The sequence below is a fragment of the Tiliqua scincoides genome, chromosome 5 (genome assembly GCF_035046505.1).
Source record: "Tiliqua scincoides isolate rTilSci1 chromosome 5, rTilSci1.hap2, whole genome shotgun sequence".
Taxonomy (NCBI): Eukaryota; Metazoa; Chordata; class Lepidosauria; order Squamata; family Scincidae; genus Tiliqua; species Tiliqua scincoides.
Window position 1 is genome coordinate 105,737,460 of NC_089825.1, and position 16,275 is coordinate 105,753,734.

Consider the following 16,275-nt stretch of genomic DNA (forward strand, 5'->3'; position numbering starts at 1 on the left):
CTTTGTCTCTAAGTCAATGCTTTTGAATTTAATGCTCCCTTGGCATCAGCCTTGTCAAAAGCAGAAGGTGAATGGAACATAACCATGTACAGATGATGGCATGAAGTTGAGTAGCATGGAGGGAGAATCAATGTTTGAAGTTGGGAGAGGTGGGGGGGGTGTAGGTGACCTTATCCTCAGTCAAATGCCCAATTGTATCTTGTTTCTTTCCCATAGAAAATAATAGATAACCAAGAGCACAATGAACTCACTTAAAAATGAAAATCTAGACAGCACTCTTGGAGGATTAACTCACACCTAATAGTTTGGAGAGGGCCACTTTGATGTCTTTGTTTCTCATGCTGTAGATAAATGGATTCAGCAGAGGTGGAACCATAGAATACATTATGGTAAGTACAAAATCCATATATGGAGGGGTATTGAAGGCTGAGCTGAAATGAGCAATGGAAGATGTAAACATAAATGTGGAGAAGACAATGAGATGGGGAAGACAAGTTGAGAAGGCCTTTTTCCTTCCCTGCTCAGATGGGATTCTCAGCACTGCCATAAAAATCATGACATACGTTGCAATGGTGAAAATAAAGCATCCTAAAGACCCGAGAAGACTTATGACAAGGACAATTATTTCAGCTTGGTAGGCTTTAGAGCAGTACAGCTTCAGTAACTGGGGGACTTCACAGAAGAACTGATTGACCATATTGGAGCAGAAAGTTGCTGCAAAAGTGACACTGGTGTGCAACACTCCATAGAGAAGTCCGGCGAACCACACACTAGCAGTCATTTGCAGGCAAGCTCTCTTATTCATTATCATTTCATATTGCAATGGATTGCAAATGGCAACATATCGATCGTAGGCCATCACTGTAAGGAGAAAGAAATCTGATGCTACAAAGAAGAGGAACAAGAGGATCTGAGCGACACATTCGGAATAAGAGATGTGCCTGGTGTTCAGGAGAGAATTGATCATGGACTTGGGGATAATGACTGAAACTTGCCCAAGATCCTGCAAGGCCAGGTTCATCAGGAAGAAGTACATGGGGGTGTGCAGCTGGTGGTCAAAGGCCACTGCAGAGATGATGAGGAGGTTCCCCGTTATAGCTGCCAGGTACAATACCAGGAACAAAACGAAGTGGAGAATCTGCAGTTCACGGGTAGATGAGAATTCCAGGAGCAGAAACTCAGACACGGACGTTTGATTATCCATTCTTTTTCTCTTGAAAAAGAGGGAAATACAGAGGGAAATACAGGGATAAGTGTTAAATATATAGCCTGTCCATCTCATTGTGGAGCGATTTATTGAACAAACGAGGAAGGTTCAGTGAAGACAGTGTTATGAGTCATGTAGCATCTTGTGGGCGGCTGTGGCTCAAGGGGGTCCATGAGGGATCTTAGCAGGGTCGTGCTGGGTCTGCCTCCCGACAATGGACCGGGCCAAATCCTATTGAATTTTCCAGTGCCGGTGCTGCTGTGCCAATGGGGTGTGTGCTGCACCCTGTGGTGTGGAGGCAATCACAGAGGCCTCCTCAAGGTAAGGGAACATTTGTTTCCTTACCTTGGGACTACATTGCAGCTACACCGGTGCTGGAAAGTTGGATAGGATTGGGCCCCCAGTTGTTAGACCTCAGATGGGATGTGGGGGAGGTGGTTGCATCACCCTGGTCCCTCTCCATTTTCCCTTACCTCTCCCAAGCTTCCCAATTGCTCCTCCCCCAGCCTTTTTGACGTGGCTACATCAGTGGAGGGTGAGGATAGAATTGGATCCCTAACCTACTTGCTTTCAATTGTTCTTTTTAGATTTTCATCCTTTTTCAGCTTAAGGCACAGTATGAGGCACTTAAATGTTCTGGACACACCATCGGTTTTCTAACAATTAACAATACACTCAGTGCTGCCAGTGGGAGGCTCACATCCACAATCGCTCTACTAATAAATTGCCCTGTCCCAAACTCCCACAGCACATCTGCAGACCAGTCACGGCACATCATGGTGTTGCGGCCCACCAGTTGAACATCATTGCTCTATCTTGTGTTCAGCAGGGAATGCGAACGAAAGAGTATCAAGATAGTAGATGGCTCCTGTCCCCTGTTTTCATGCACATTGGGGCAAAAAATCAAAACTTTAGATATAGGCTGATGGGTTCTGAGCTGTCTGTGACAGATCGGGAGAGAGATCTTGGGGTGGTGGTGGACAGGTCAATGAAAGTGTCGACCCAATGTGCAGCGGCAGTGAAGAAGGCCAATTCTATGCTTGGGATCATTAGGAAGGGTATTGAGAACAAAACGGCTAATATTATAATGCCGTTGTACAAATCGATGGTAAGGCCACACCTGGAGTATTGTGTCCAGTTCTGGTCACCGCATCTCAAAAAAGACATAGTGGAAATGGAAAAGGTGCAAAAGAGAGCGACTAAGATGATTACTGGGCTGGGGCACTTTCCTTATGAGGAAAGGCTATGGCGTTTGGGCCTCTTCAGCCTAGAAAAGAGACGCCTGAGGGGGGACATGATTGAGACATACAAAATTATGCAGGGGATGGACAGAGTGGATAGGGAGATGCTCTTTACACTCTCACATAATGCCAGAACCAGGGGACATCCACTAAAATTGAGTGTTGGGAGAGTTAGAACAGACAAAAGAAAATATTTCTTTACTCAGCGTGTGGTTGGTCTGTGGAACTCCTTGCCACAGGATGTGGTGATGGCGTCTAGCCTGGACGCCTTTAAAAGGGGATTGGACAAGTTTCTGGAGGAAAAATCCATTACGGGGTACAAGCCATGATGTGTATGCGCAACCTCCTGATTTTAGAAATGGGTTTTGTCAGATTGCCAGATGCAAGGGAGGGCACCAGGATGAGGTCTCTTGTTATCTGGTGTGCTCCCTGGGGCATTTGGTGGGCTGCTGTGAGATACAGGAAGCTGGACTAGATGGGCCTATGGCCTGATCCAGTGGGGCTGTTCTTATGTTCTCCACACACCATCCCTGTCGCTTCTATTGAAAGGCTCTGAAAACTGTTTCAAATTCGTGCCCAGTTAAATTCCTTCTATAATTTCAGATAGTTTCATTTAAAGAATGTTAATTCTGTAGGATTGCAGTCTTGTTTCTCAGACTACAAGGTAAAATACTTATCTAACCACAATGCAAAGAAATCTCAGAACACACATGTCTGTCTGTCTGTCTGTCTGTCTGTCTACAGTATTTTTATCAGATGTGTCAAGTTCCATATTGAAATTCACCACATCTTACTGTGATTTTCAGTAGAGATTAACAAAACTGGGCTTTTTATTTTCACAACTCTTTCTGAACTTTCCACTGAATAGAAATTCTAATTGAAATCCCGTTAGCGCTGTGCACAGCGCATGCTGGGGGGCTAGCCCCCTGGTTCCATCTAGCCCTGCTGCTGTTTTGTGTTGTTGTTAATAAAGTGGTCCTAGTTCAACCCAAAAAACCTCAGCCTGGCGTCTTATTTGGGGGGTCAGGGGTAATGGAAAAACCATACTGTCAAGATTTTGGAAGAAGACCAGACTCATAGCTGTGCCTAAGATTTTTTTCCACCCACAGAAATGTGCAGGCAAGTATTCAGATCTGAAGAATTTTTGATTTAGATTAAACCAGAGCATTGATTTTTGTGACTTAATAAGTTTATTTGATCTGGATCTTAGTAAAGTGTTCCCTTTGTTCAAATTTTACCATTCAAAGCCCAATTCAAGATGTGATGTAATGTGGAAATTAAAGCATTTCCATCAACACATGTGGTTTTTAATGGAAGCTTTATATTATGTTTAATTAGTTACTTTAAGACATGATTCCGATTAGCTTTTATGTCAGAGAAAAAATGAAAAAAATGAAAAATAAAAATAATAAAGTTCAGATTTGAAAATGAAAAAGAGAATGAGTTTATATCAGGAATAGAGTTAGCAGCAGTAGAGCTGGCTTACCTGAAGTTCAGTTAAGTAGCAGCAGAGTAAACCTAGAGATTCATGATTTAACATAACGAGTTACATGATTTGGAGGGGGGAAATCTAAATGTTAAATGGCACATAGAAGTTAGAGTCAATCAATTCAGTGTGTGACGTTCACTCAGACCAATATGTGATCAAAAGTAATAAAAGATATACCCTAGCAGGGGTGGTCCATGGAAATCCACCATCTGAGCCCACCTTCGCATTCTGTTCTCCCCACCTGTATTCACTCACACACGCTGCTCACCACCATTGAACACTCATCTTCAAGCATTCACAGCCACTGTCTAGTATCCTGATACCATTCTGGTGCTATATTTTGCAAAGTGATTGAGCTGGGAGAATCCTGAGAGCAGAACCTCTCTGATCACAGCATACTCTCCGCTGCTCACTTGACAAGAAGGGAATGAGAAGAGGATCGAAGGCCAGGCAGAGGTTGCAGGCAGGCATAGGGTATGGTGTACAGTACATCCTCTGCAAGTTTGCTGTCTCAGTGCCTTCCCCAGCTTGCTCTTGGAGGTGCAGCGTTCAACACGCCTCATGGCTGAGCTGGTTCTCGTCTTAGCAAAAACTGCATGTTGCAGTACATGGAATTCACGTGATTTGGCATTAATCCTTCAGATTTGGTTCATATATTACAACCATGTTGTTTCAATTCACCCTCCAAATAATCGCACCTACAGCTCAGTTATGTTTCGAGGCAAGTTTCATCTGGAACTGGAACTGAAATTCAAAACAAAACAAAAATACAATGGATTTGTAAGGGAAAGAAACAACAAAGGAATCCGCTGATCAAGTTGAAAGGAGATTAGTGACTTACCAATTACTCTCATGCAGATTGCTTCCAACTTCTGATGCATGTCCTTTTTCAAGTGACATGATCATTTTTTTATTAGCTGAAAAAAACATGACATGACACAGTCTCTCTCTCTCTCTCTCTCTCTCTCTCTCTCTCTCTCTCTCTCTCTCTCTTCAAAGTTATTGCAAAGTCTGGCTTAACTTGCTGCAAAACATTACCACCGTTGGGAGGAGTTTGCATCCTTCAGAGGTGGTCTCAGGAGCACAACAAAACTCAGTAGGAAAGATCAACAGAGAAAAACTTATTTTCTTGATTGTACTAGCAGAGACTGGATGCATGTTAAGAGAAAGTGAAAATAACATAAGAACTTATAACAACACACACCCACAGAGTCATCATTGAACTGAGGTTTTAAGGTGCCTCAATCATCCCATTTTTAACATATATTTAGGGTCCCATATAAGGAACTCACTTACCAGCTAAGCAGAGGAAAGGAGAGAACCCACCAAGAGGAATCTGACCTAGATGAGAATGTTAAATTTCCTTTCAGGCAGCCCAGTTCTGAGCTTCCCAGCACACGTTGGAGCAGCGGCACCAAAACGGCTACCTCTGTATTCAACGGACACCAGGAAGCTTGCAGGAATCTCCTTGGGGGAATGGAACATCCCCCAGGAAAAGCCCCAAGCCCTACAATGGAGCTTCTCAAATCAGCACCAGCTATTTTGCTGGCGCAGACTTGAGAGACTCACAATCTTATCTTGCACTGGAACAGGCAGGCCAAGAGACTTGCGCTACATCCAGCTTGAGATAGGGTGCCAAAGTGGCTTAGCCAGAGATAAGGGGAAACTCTTCCCTTACCCCTGGGTAAGTCATTGCAGCCCCTATGGGTCTCCTTGGACTTGTGGCACCTCCTGAGGTAGCACAAGTCTGAGGAGAGCGGAGCGGCTTGAAGTCACTCCACGCTACTCAGGAATGGGGTTTGGGATCCAGCATAAGAGCCAGATCCCAGCCCAGCCTCCCACTCCTGCTGTGTTGTGCCACGGGACTTGCACCAGCCTAATGCAAGGTTAGGATTGCACCCTCAGTGTCATGTAGAAAGGCCCAACATCCCCCATGTAGAAAGGCCCAACAGATCCCATCCCCCTCCTGCTCCCCCGCCCCACCCTTCTCAGACCTATACCACCCACTCCCCACCTCCCCAAAAAGTCTTACTGCCAGCCAGAGCTGCTAGAGCACCAACTGGCCCTCCACACAGCGCTGATGGTCCATGCTGAATGGCACTGGCCCAGCATCAGCAGCCCCTCCACTCCATGTGCCACAGACATGCCATACAGCATGTTTGCGACACGCAGTGCCAGGGCTGGAGCTCAGTGCCAGTGCTGAGAAACTTTAATATTGGACCCTTAGTAAATGATATTTTAGGGAGAAAGAACGAAATGGCACTCCATGAATAGGTGACCCAACAGGACTTAACATTTTCAGATCCTCTTACTTTCCTGTTGCCAACTCTGCAACACTGTACAACAATCTTCATTTGCAAGAATCTCTTGTTTGTGCGATTATCACTCAAAGGTTGCTGTGGGCAACACGGAGGTTACAGTTGAGAAAATGAGAACAGCCCTGCTGGATCAGGCCATTGGCCCATCTAGTCCAGTTTCCTGTATCTCTCAGTGGCCCACCAAATGCCCCATTTCCAGCCTCCAGCTGGACCACATGGGTTCAGAACCCGCAGTTAGTCAAAACCACAGGTCCTGAATCTGTGGGTAATGAGGCATTTGCTGTATTCTTCACAGGTTGGCAGAATAAGCACGACACCCAAAACATCAGGGGGACATCCACTAAAATTGAGTGTTGGGAGAGTTAGAACAGACAAGAGAAAATATTTCTTTACCCAGCGTGTGGTTGGTCTGTGGAACTCCTTGCCACAGGATGTGGTGACGGCATCTGGCCTGGATGCCTTTAAAAGGGGATTGGACAAGTTTCTAGAGGAAAAATTCATTACAGGTTACAAGCCATGATGTGTATGCGCAACCTCCTGATTTTAGAAATGGGCTATGTCAGATTGCCAGATGCAAGGGAGGGCACCAGGATGAGGTCTTTGGTTATCTGGGGTGCTCCCTGGGGCATTTGGTGGGCCGCTGTAAGATACAGGAAGCTGGACTAGATGGGCCTATGGCCTGATCCAGTGGGGCTGTTCTTATGTTCTTATGTTCTTATCAGTCATGTTCACCATGACATTTTTCTGTCCAAAGTCTGGAAACAGCAACCATTTATTTCTGCTATCTTATGTTTGGGACATTCTGTTTTTAATAACAGCCAGGCATGGGTTCGAAAACATTTCTTCTCAATAAAAAACAAAGTAAAATCCGTAGCCAACTTCAAAATAAACCATGATTTTTTTTCCACCTTAGCTTTGTTTTTGTGAATATTCTCTGAAATTCTCTTCTACATTTTTTTTAACTACAACTGGTTTCAAACAGTAGGAGAGACCCACTGGCATAGTTTGAGGGGGGGTGGCACACTAGGTTTTCCAGGGAACCTCCCTGCAGCGTACAAGCGGCCCCTCCCCCTCCCTTTGGAGCCATTTGGGTGGGGGGGCAAAATGGACGCAAATGGCTCCCAAAGGAAGGGGGAGGGGGCTGCTTGCAAGCTGCAGAGAGGCTCCCTGCAAAACTTAGTGTACGGCTCCCCCCCTAGCTACACCAGTGGGGAGACCATCAACATTTTCAAAACCATGTTCAGCTTTACATTGGGTTGCATTCAAAACCATCTTCTTCATGAAGAGGATTCCATCAGTAGACTTCAGTAAGAGCCGTTTGAGTGTTGCAATAGGTAAGAATGTAGAAATGAGGCATGAAATATCTCCTTTTGATAATTCTTGATTAGAGAGTTATCAACGTCTGAGGCAGGACTGGCCTTAGGAGCTATGGAGCTGAATTGGAAACATTTTTTTTCTGGAACCCCAGGTTCACAGCCATGGTCTATAGGCAGGGTTTTTTTTGTAATGGAACGGCATTCCCGCACCTTTTTTTTCCCCCTCCTCTCGGCCCCCACCTTTTTCCCCCCTTGCCTGCACCACCCCGCCCCCTTTTTTTCCCTTCTCCTTACCCCCACTTTTTTCCCCCTTCCTGCACCACCCCGCTCTGCGCTGCTGGCTAGGGAGGGATTTGAACCTCCAACCTTGTGCTCCACAGCCCAGCACTCTCTCCATTAGGCTATAGGAAAACCTGTTGTCAAAGTGTTCAGAACTAATATATAAGGTCTTCAGCCCAGCTGGTGGCTATCAGTGCCTCAAGTATTAGTTCCAAACACTTTGAATCTAAGACTTCTGGTGGCTCAGTGGTTAAATTATAGGTTTTTGGAGCCAGAGGCTTGGGGTTCAAATCCCACTGAGGAATAATTTTTTTTTTTTTTTTAAGGTGGGAAGGTGCTCCATGGCTGCAAAATATAAAGGTTGGTTGCTAGTTGCCAAAAGGGGGGCCAGTTGAGGCTGCAAAACTCCTCAAAATTCAGTCCCAGGCAGGCTCTTTTTTTAACTTTTTTTTTTTTTTTTTTTTTTTTTAAGTTCCAGTTAGGACTTAACCCACAGTTAAGCTCCTGGAGTGAGCCCCCTGCTGGAGGCTGTGGGTTAAGTCCTACCTGGGACTTAAAAAAAAAAAAAAGTTAAAAAAAGAGCCTGCCTGGGACTGAACTTTGAGGAGTTTTGCAGCCTCAACTGGCCCCCCTTTTGGCAACTAGCAACCAACCTTTATATTTTGCAGCCATGGAACACCTTCCCACCTTTAAAAAAAAAAAAAAATATTCCTCAGTGGGATTTGAATCCCAGGCCTCCAGCTCCATAGATCTATAATTTAACCACTGAGCCACCAGAGGTCTTAAGTTCAAAGTGTTTGGAACTAACACTTGAGGCACTGATGGCCACCAGCTGGGCTGAAGACCTTATATATTTGTTCTGAACACTTTAACTACTGTATAGGCTTTCCTATAGCCCAATGGAGAGAGTTTCCTATAGCCCAATGGAGCACCTCCCCACCTAAAAAAAAATGGGGTGATTCACTCCAGCTGTGGCAGGAGTGCTTTTGCTACCAGGGATCTCACACGGGATGGACGTGTGTGTGTGTGTGTGTGTGTGTGTGTGTGTGTGTGTGTGTGTGCGCGTGCGTGCGTGCACGTGCGCATGTATAAAAAATGGTTTAAAAATAAATAAATAAATAAATAAATAAAAAGTTGTGAGTTCCTGCACCTATTTTTTTACAAAAAAAAAGCACTGTCTGTAGGTATACATAAAATGTAGCAGAGACTTTATATCTCTATGGTAGAAGGGAAAGCAATAAAAATATGTGCTAAAAAGTGCATATGAGTTAATGGGCCAAATGGATCCCAGCACATATTACCACAGACACCTGCCTATAAGTCCATCCCACAGATAAGTCAAGGGCAGGTTTTGAGCCAACAATCATGGAATTTTCTATGACCCTTTGATAATTTGGGGGTTAAACTTAGGGGGCTGTCTGACTATAGTTTTGTCTGATTTTACTCAAGACCAGATCCTGAAAAATAACCCACCACTAATTGTTACCTAAGAACTATAGTCTCTAATTTATTAAAAACATAGTAAAAGATCATAAGATACATTTTTATTCTTTTTAAATTCTGGTCTTCATCACCTTTTTGTAAGCACTATCAGAGTAAGTGCACTATAAACAACATACCAGTAAAACAGTGGTTCCCAACCTGGTATTCATGTACTCCCAGGTACATGAATGAGTACATGAATGTACATGAAAAAGGTACATGAGTGTCCCAGGGACACTCAACAGGACCTTTAGTGGTACTTGAAAAAGAATGGAATAATGGCAGAAAAAGGCAGGTCATGCTCCAGAATGCCTTGCAAGACAGGAATGCCTTGCAAGGATCAGCAAGGCAGGAAGGGAGGTAGCTAGTTCGCTGTGAAAGCCCCACCAATAGCTAGTTTTTGGTCATCAATTCATGTATGAACCAGTGATTGAAAATCAGCACAGTAAAAAAGCTGAAACATAATATGGAAAGTGATCAATCACCCAGAATTTCTCAGCACACTTCTGGTGCAAAACAGTGCAAAGGCAGAGTCTTTTCTTCAAACAGATAAAAAGAGAAAGCACTGTGATGAATACATGAAGTCTGGGCTTTCATTTGGAGGAGATGAGGGCTTGTATTATCAATTACAAACATTTTGCTAATATGAAGGGTACAATTTATGGAAATGGGCTGCCAAGGGATATGCAAGTGAAAAAGGTTGGGAACCACTGCAGGAGAACCAGGAATCAAATCCACCTTTAAGGTGTCTGGTGTGTTAAGCCAGAAGCTCTACGTACAACATACAACCCATAACACTTAACTGGGAGTATGCAATTCAGTTCACAGCAGAGAGATGCAGTTGCATATATTTGCAACCCTTTTTACTCAGAAGTCTGCCCACTGCTTTCCTTGGGTGTTATTTTAAGTAAGGGTGCACTGAACTGTAGCCTGCTTCAGATGGAAAGGAGGATTCCCATCCTGGTGTTTCAAAAAACAGACCTGCTTCTGCTGCATCCAGGCTGCAGCAGAAGGAAGGAGAATAAAAGGTTAACAAATTGCTTCTAAGGAGCTGTGCCTGCCTGCCGCTTGAGAAACCTGGCGCCTGTCTGCCACTTGAGAAATGAAACTTATCAGTGTTGAAAGGCTTTGCCCTCTGATTGACCCGGAGATAAGGCAAAGTGATAATTTAAGCTTGATTACTTGGCAAAAATTTCACGTACTATAGGCGAGTATCTACGATAATATAAAATTGCATACACGTAAGCTAGAAACAAAAAAAAATGTAGATTACCTTTGAAAAAGAGTTACAAAACCATTTGCTTTGTGACTGTGAAATGATTTAGTAAAAATATTAATCTTTAACCCTAGTGCAGAGCCCCCTTAGGAGTGCAGCTATACTGGAAGCAATTGGTCCAGTTGGCTTAACCACTTCTGCCCTACATTGCATATGTACAACAGGGACAAAATGTGTACACCTGTGGGCCTGGCAGAAATGGGTTAAAGCTTGCCCTAGTCTGAGGTTGTGGTGGGGGAGTCAGATTTACTCCAACCCAAACAATATACCCATTTTCTTTTTCTTATTTAAAAAATAGGTAACTAGGGATACAGTGAATGCACATATAAAGATAACACACATAGAAAGTATTCTTGGGTGACTAATTTAGATGGAATAATTTGGAGAGGGCCACCTTGATGTCTTTGTTTCTCATGCTGTAGACAACTGGATTCAGTATGGGAGGGACTGTGGAGTACATGATTGTAAATACAAAATCTATGTATGAAGGCTTAACAGAGGTTGGCCTGAGGTGAGAAGTGAAAGATGTTAACACAAATGTGGAAAAGACAATGAAATGGGGAAGGCAAGTTGAGAAGGCTTTTCTCCTTCCATGCACAGAAGGGATTCTCAACACTGCCATAAAGATCTGAATATAAGTTATGATGACAAAGATGAAGCAGCCTGATACAATGAGAATACTTATGAGGATAACAAACATTTCCGGGTGATATTGTTTGGAGCAAGAGACCTCAAGTAAAGGTGGGATTTCACAGAAGAACTGATTGACAGTGTTGGAGCAGAAAGGGGTGGCAAAAGTGCCACCAGCATGCAGCAATCCATAGAGAAGACCACTGACCCATACACTAGCAATCATTTGCACGCAGGCATTTCTGTTCATTATAAGTTCATATTGCAAAGGATTGCAAATAGCGACATACCGATCATAGGCCATCACTGTAAGGACAAAGAAATCAGATCCTGCAAAGAAGATAAACAAGAAGGTTTGAGCAACGCATCCTGAATAAGTGATGAGTCTGGTCTTCAAGAGGGAATTGACCATAGATTTGGGCATAATGACTGAAACAGTGCCAAGGTCTAGGATGGCCAGGTTCATCAAGAAGAAGTACATGGGTGTGTGCAGGTGATGGTCAAAGGCTACTGCAGAGACAACGAGAAGATTCCCCATTGCAGCTGCCAGATACAACACCAGGAATATAAAGAAGTGGAGAATTTGCAGTTCTCTGACTTTTGAAAATTCCAAGAGCAGAAACTCAGCCACTGATGTCTGATTATCCATTATTTTCTCATGAATAAGTAGGGCGATACCTGTGGAATGAAACACAAAGACAGTTCTTAGTAAACTGCCTAGTCACTTCATTTTGGAGTGCTGTAATGAGCAAAAGTTCAGGGCAGGTAGTGGTGGTATCGTGCAATGTTTCCCAAACTTTTTAGCACTGGGACCCACTTTTTAAAATGATACTCTATCAGGACACACCAAGGTTTACCAGACTTTAAGAAAAGGAGATCTAGAAAGAAGTACAATAATATTTTACTTATTTAGACTCTCAAAACCTTTATCTCCCTATATTTACACGTGCTATATTTGAACGGCAATAGCTGAGCTCTTTGCAGGTTCATTAGCAGCTACAGTATCTGATTTTTGAATAGCCTCAGGGCTTGAGGCAATTACTTATCTGATATTTCCATCACTCTTTGGTGATCCACAAAAAATCAGGTTATAACCCATCAGTACATCCCGACCCACAGTTTGGGAACCACTGGTTTAGTGGTTCAGGAGTTGGACATAAACCTGGAAGATCCAGGTTCAAATCCTTGCTCAGCCAAGAAGCTACTCAGGTGACCTTGAGCCAGTCACTATGACTCAGCCTCACCTATTTCACAGATTATTGGGAGGACAAAAGGAGGGGAGGACCCATGTACACTACCCTGAGCTACTTGGAGGCTGGGTGGTCTAAAAATATGAAAAATAAATAAACAAAAATGACTGCACAACAACCTCAGGACTAAACCTTCAAGACTACTGACAAGTAGACCCTGGTTAAAACTTGAAGTTACAATATAGTAATTGAACTTCAAATTACAAGAAAGAAAGAAAACAGATTGCATCAGTCTCCATCTCCCTATGAACTTCTTCCCAGACCTACATCAAACTTAGTGGAAGGTTGTTTGGAAACAATATCCTTTTGGATTCCTATATGAAAACTCAGTTAAATCTCAGTAAAAACTCAGTTACTTTTACATGTGTGTTCAGTAAAACCGAAACCCTAATTTTAGGTCAATATATTTAAAACACCTCTGACTTGTGCAGGATAGTATTTAAGAAGTCCCTAATTCAAAGATTGCAACCTTTGTTCATATATTTTCACTACCACATTAAATAAAGCTATCCATAAACAAAGTCCATACTTTGTTTTTTCTGCAGACAACTTTACTAATGGAATAAAGGGCATGCAGACTCCCATATTGCTATTAAGAACATTTTGGGCTGGATTTTAACAAAACAGGAATGTACAAAACCTGTCCTCTCCATATTTTAAGTCATTTCCTATAAGAGGATATAGTGGAAATTCTGTCACATATAAAACACACACACGATTGCTTCCAATTGCGCATCATACTACAATTTGAAACTCTCGTTCATTTATTTAATTACAATAATAACAACAATAATAAACATGTTGCTGGATTGGGGCACATTTCTGCTGCATGAAATATGCAACTTTACTTTGTAAATTGAAAACCATGATTATCTATTGCATCCTTAACGTAAAGCATTGCGTTGATCTCTATGACTTAAAGTTATGTAATTTCTATCTTAGCAAAGTTTTTGTCATTTTTTCATCCATTGCTCATACTTTTGTCATTCGGGAACAAATTCATGGTATATGGAGCACATCTGAATCAGAGTTGTACATCCTATCCATGATCACCATAAATTTATTTACCTTTATTTCTGGCATCCAGCACTGAAATAGTCATTAAAAACATGATCAGCACATGTATTTCTGGCTAAGGTATGCAAAACATGGGCGGGAAAAAAGTGTTACAAAAGTTGAGATACACTGAGAGTGAATTTTAACAAGGGTTAACTAAGTAGTATAATACTCTTAAATTTGATAAATCGCAGAAGAATATACCACCAAAGTCAAATACGTTAATGCCTCTCTATCACTTCAGTGTACGACATTCATTTAGGCCCATCTATATTCCAATGTAAAATAACATTTACCTGACTCAATGAGTATTGGAAGTAATTTGATTGAGTCCTCATGGTTGGTTGACTGAGTTTCGTATTTTTTCCTTAAATTCATCCTCCCAGTACCAAGGCAGATGACTCATTCTCTAAGATGACCATTCTGGATCTGCCCAGAATACATGGCATTTTATACACTGCCTTTATCTCTGTAACTAAAGATGTTCTAGTCTAAAGTTTACTTGCTATAAGAAATTTCCACTCTGGGAAGTCCTTCTGGGGAGGAGCTTGTGTTCCTTCCAAAGTGGTCCCACAAACAAACACAACTCAGAAAAAAGATTGATTCAACTTCCTGACTTGTGAATCCAGTGGTATACCCAACAGAGACTGGATGTTTGTAACAGAATATGAAAAGAACCAAAGCCCTCATACTGTTGTGCTGTTAAGTGAATGCTTTCAGTAGGGGTAGGGGTAACTCTACAGGCAAAACCACTGCTCTACTTAGACTCAAAGAACCAGAGCATTCTTGAGGCTACAGTGGTGTCTCTGGCAGATACCAGTTTAACCAGGCATGCTCTACAGCAGTTCCCAAACTGTGGGTCTGTGGCCTGCCAGCAGGTCATGCCCCCATTTTTGGTGGGTCCCAAAACTGCAAAGGCAGATTAGACTATGTGCATCAAGGGTTAAACAACCTGCTACTGGGGGGGGGGGGAGGCACTGCTGCCCAATAACCATTATAGCCACAGAGGTTTGAGTGGCTCATAAAGTGAAACTTTTTTTAGGTGGGTCCCCAATGGAGAAATGTTTGGAAACCACTACTCCAACATACATGTAACATGTACAGGTAGGGAAAATCTATTGCCTGTACAGGAAACAAGTGCTGTGACTCACAGCACACCTCAGTGGAATAGCATCATGGAAGGGGAGGGGCACTCTTCCAGAGGGTCCTAATCCAGGGCTGGGGCCTGAATATGTAGGCAGCTGAGGACACCTGAGTGGCTGCCTGGGAGTCGGACCATGATTAGTCTTCATTTAGTCCGTCCTGCACCACATGGGAACACTAATGAAACCAACCTCTAGAACAGCGATTTTCAATTTTTTTCATCTCAGGGCATACTGACAAGGTGCTAAAATTGTCAAGGCACACCATCAAGTTTTTTGACAATTGACATGGCATACCATGCTGCTGGTAGGGTGCCAACATCCACCAATGGCCCTAATAATAATGACCCTCCCGCAATTTCCCATGTCACACATGCAGACCATTTGTGGCCATACCACACTGGTTGAAAATTACTTCTCTAGAGGACCACTGGGTGGTTAGTACCTTCCTTGTCAGCCTGCAGCTCACTGGTGTTGACTGAAGCACCCTAGCAGAGGACCAACCAGGCTACACTACATGCCCCGTCATCTCCCACACATGAGCCATCCACATTTGGCCAGATGGATATCCAGATGAGCATGTCAGGGGATGGTGACCTGTGGGCCCAGAATCCCCCTATTCTGGTTATGTGCCCTTCCTCTCCCAATGTCATGGGACTTGTCATCAAGGAATCCATGTTTCCCCCATCACTGGTTTCTCTGGCTTCCCAAGAGCACACCCTGGCCACTCTGGCCATGTTGGGCCTGCATCAACCACCTTGGTTGCCCATCATCCCACAAGGTTGACTTCAGGGGTGACAAAGTCTGCACTAAACTATGATCCAGCATTGGGAGCTTCCTACTGCCGTGTGCCTGAGAATGTGGATGCCTTGTGGAGCTGACTGAATACTATGCATGAAAGGAGTCAACTAGGAAGCAGCAACCAGAAGATATTCTGGAGGGTCTGTCGGTAGCCTCGGATAGTGCAAAGTGTCATGGGTAGTCTCTGGCAGACGTGGCAGCTTACTGTGGAAGAACTCAATTTTTAGCATAATTACTGGTGCTCAGTATGAGCTCAGGATGAGGGGCTGGGAGCCAGCCATTTTGGGGGCATCAGTGTGGGTACTGTGCTGGTGGAACCAGTGCCTCCAAGCGTGAGACTAGGGAGCCATGCAGTAAGGCCCTCTATTTCTTGCTTTGCCTCCTTCCCATTTCCACTGCCTTCCTGCCTAGTCCCTCCTTGCTTCCTCCCCATGAAACACATGCGCAGCATCAGTGTTTGGTATGGGATAGCAATGCTTGTTGCAGGTGACTTTCCAGTCTCAAAATACATTCTTCCCTGCCCTGGTCTCTGCCCCATTCTTCCCCCTCCCCTCCCCATTCCAACGAACCCTACCCACTGCCCCCCACCCCAATTTAGTGGTGCCAGAGCTTCTCCATAGGCTACTGGTGAGCAGCCAAGGCTTCTATCTACTTATGATGGTGGCCAGGCTGCACAGAATGGTGGGTCACATCCAGGCTCTGCTGTGTATTTCATCAGATTTACAACTGAAAAGAGCAAACCAGTCTATGGGTTTGGGCTCCTGAGACCACCTCTGATGAAACACAAG

The 16,275-nt window shown here is 43.7% G+C and overlaps 2 protein-coding genes across 2 annotated transcripts; both read right to left on the reverse strand.

Moving 5' to 3' along the window:
- Positions 1-286: 286 nt before the first annotated feature.
- LOC136652921 (olfactory receptor 14A16-like) lies at positions 287-1,204 on the reverse strand. The gene has a single exon (XM_066629844.1). It carries the CDS (start codon positions 1,202-1,204, stop codon positions 287-289), a length of 918 nt encoding a protein of 305 aa, XP_066485941.1.
- A 9,765-nt stretch (positions 1,205-10,969) lies between these two features.
- Positions 10,970-11,887, reverse strand: LOC136652922 (olfactory receptor 14A16-like). The gene has a single exon (XM_066629845.1). The coding sequence runs from the start codon at positions 11,885-11,887 to the stop codon at positions 10,970-10,972; it is 918 nt and encodes a 305-aa protein (XP_066485942.1).
- Positions 11,888-16,275: the final 4,388 nt, after the last annotated feature.

What these genes read in the sequence shown, in the direction of transcription:
- LOC136652921 (XM_066629844.1), bottom strand. Translation starts at nt 1,204, where the DNA reads ATGGATAATCAAACGTCCGTGTCTGAGTTTCTGCTCCTGGAATTCTCA.
- LOC136652922 (XM_066629845.1), bottom strand. Translation starts at nt 11,887, where the DNA reads ATGGATAATCAGACATCAGTGGCTGAGTTTCTGCTCTTGGAATTTTCA.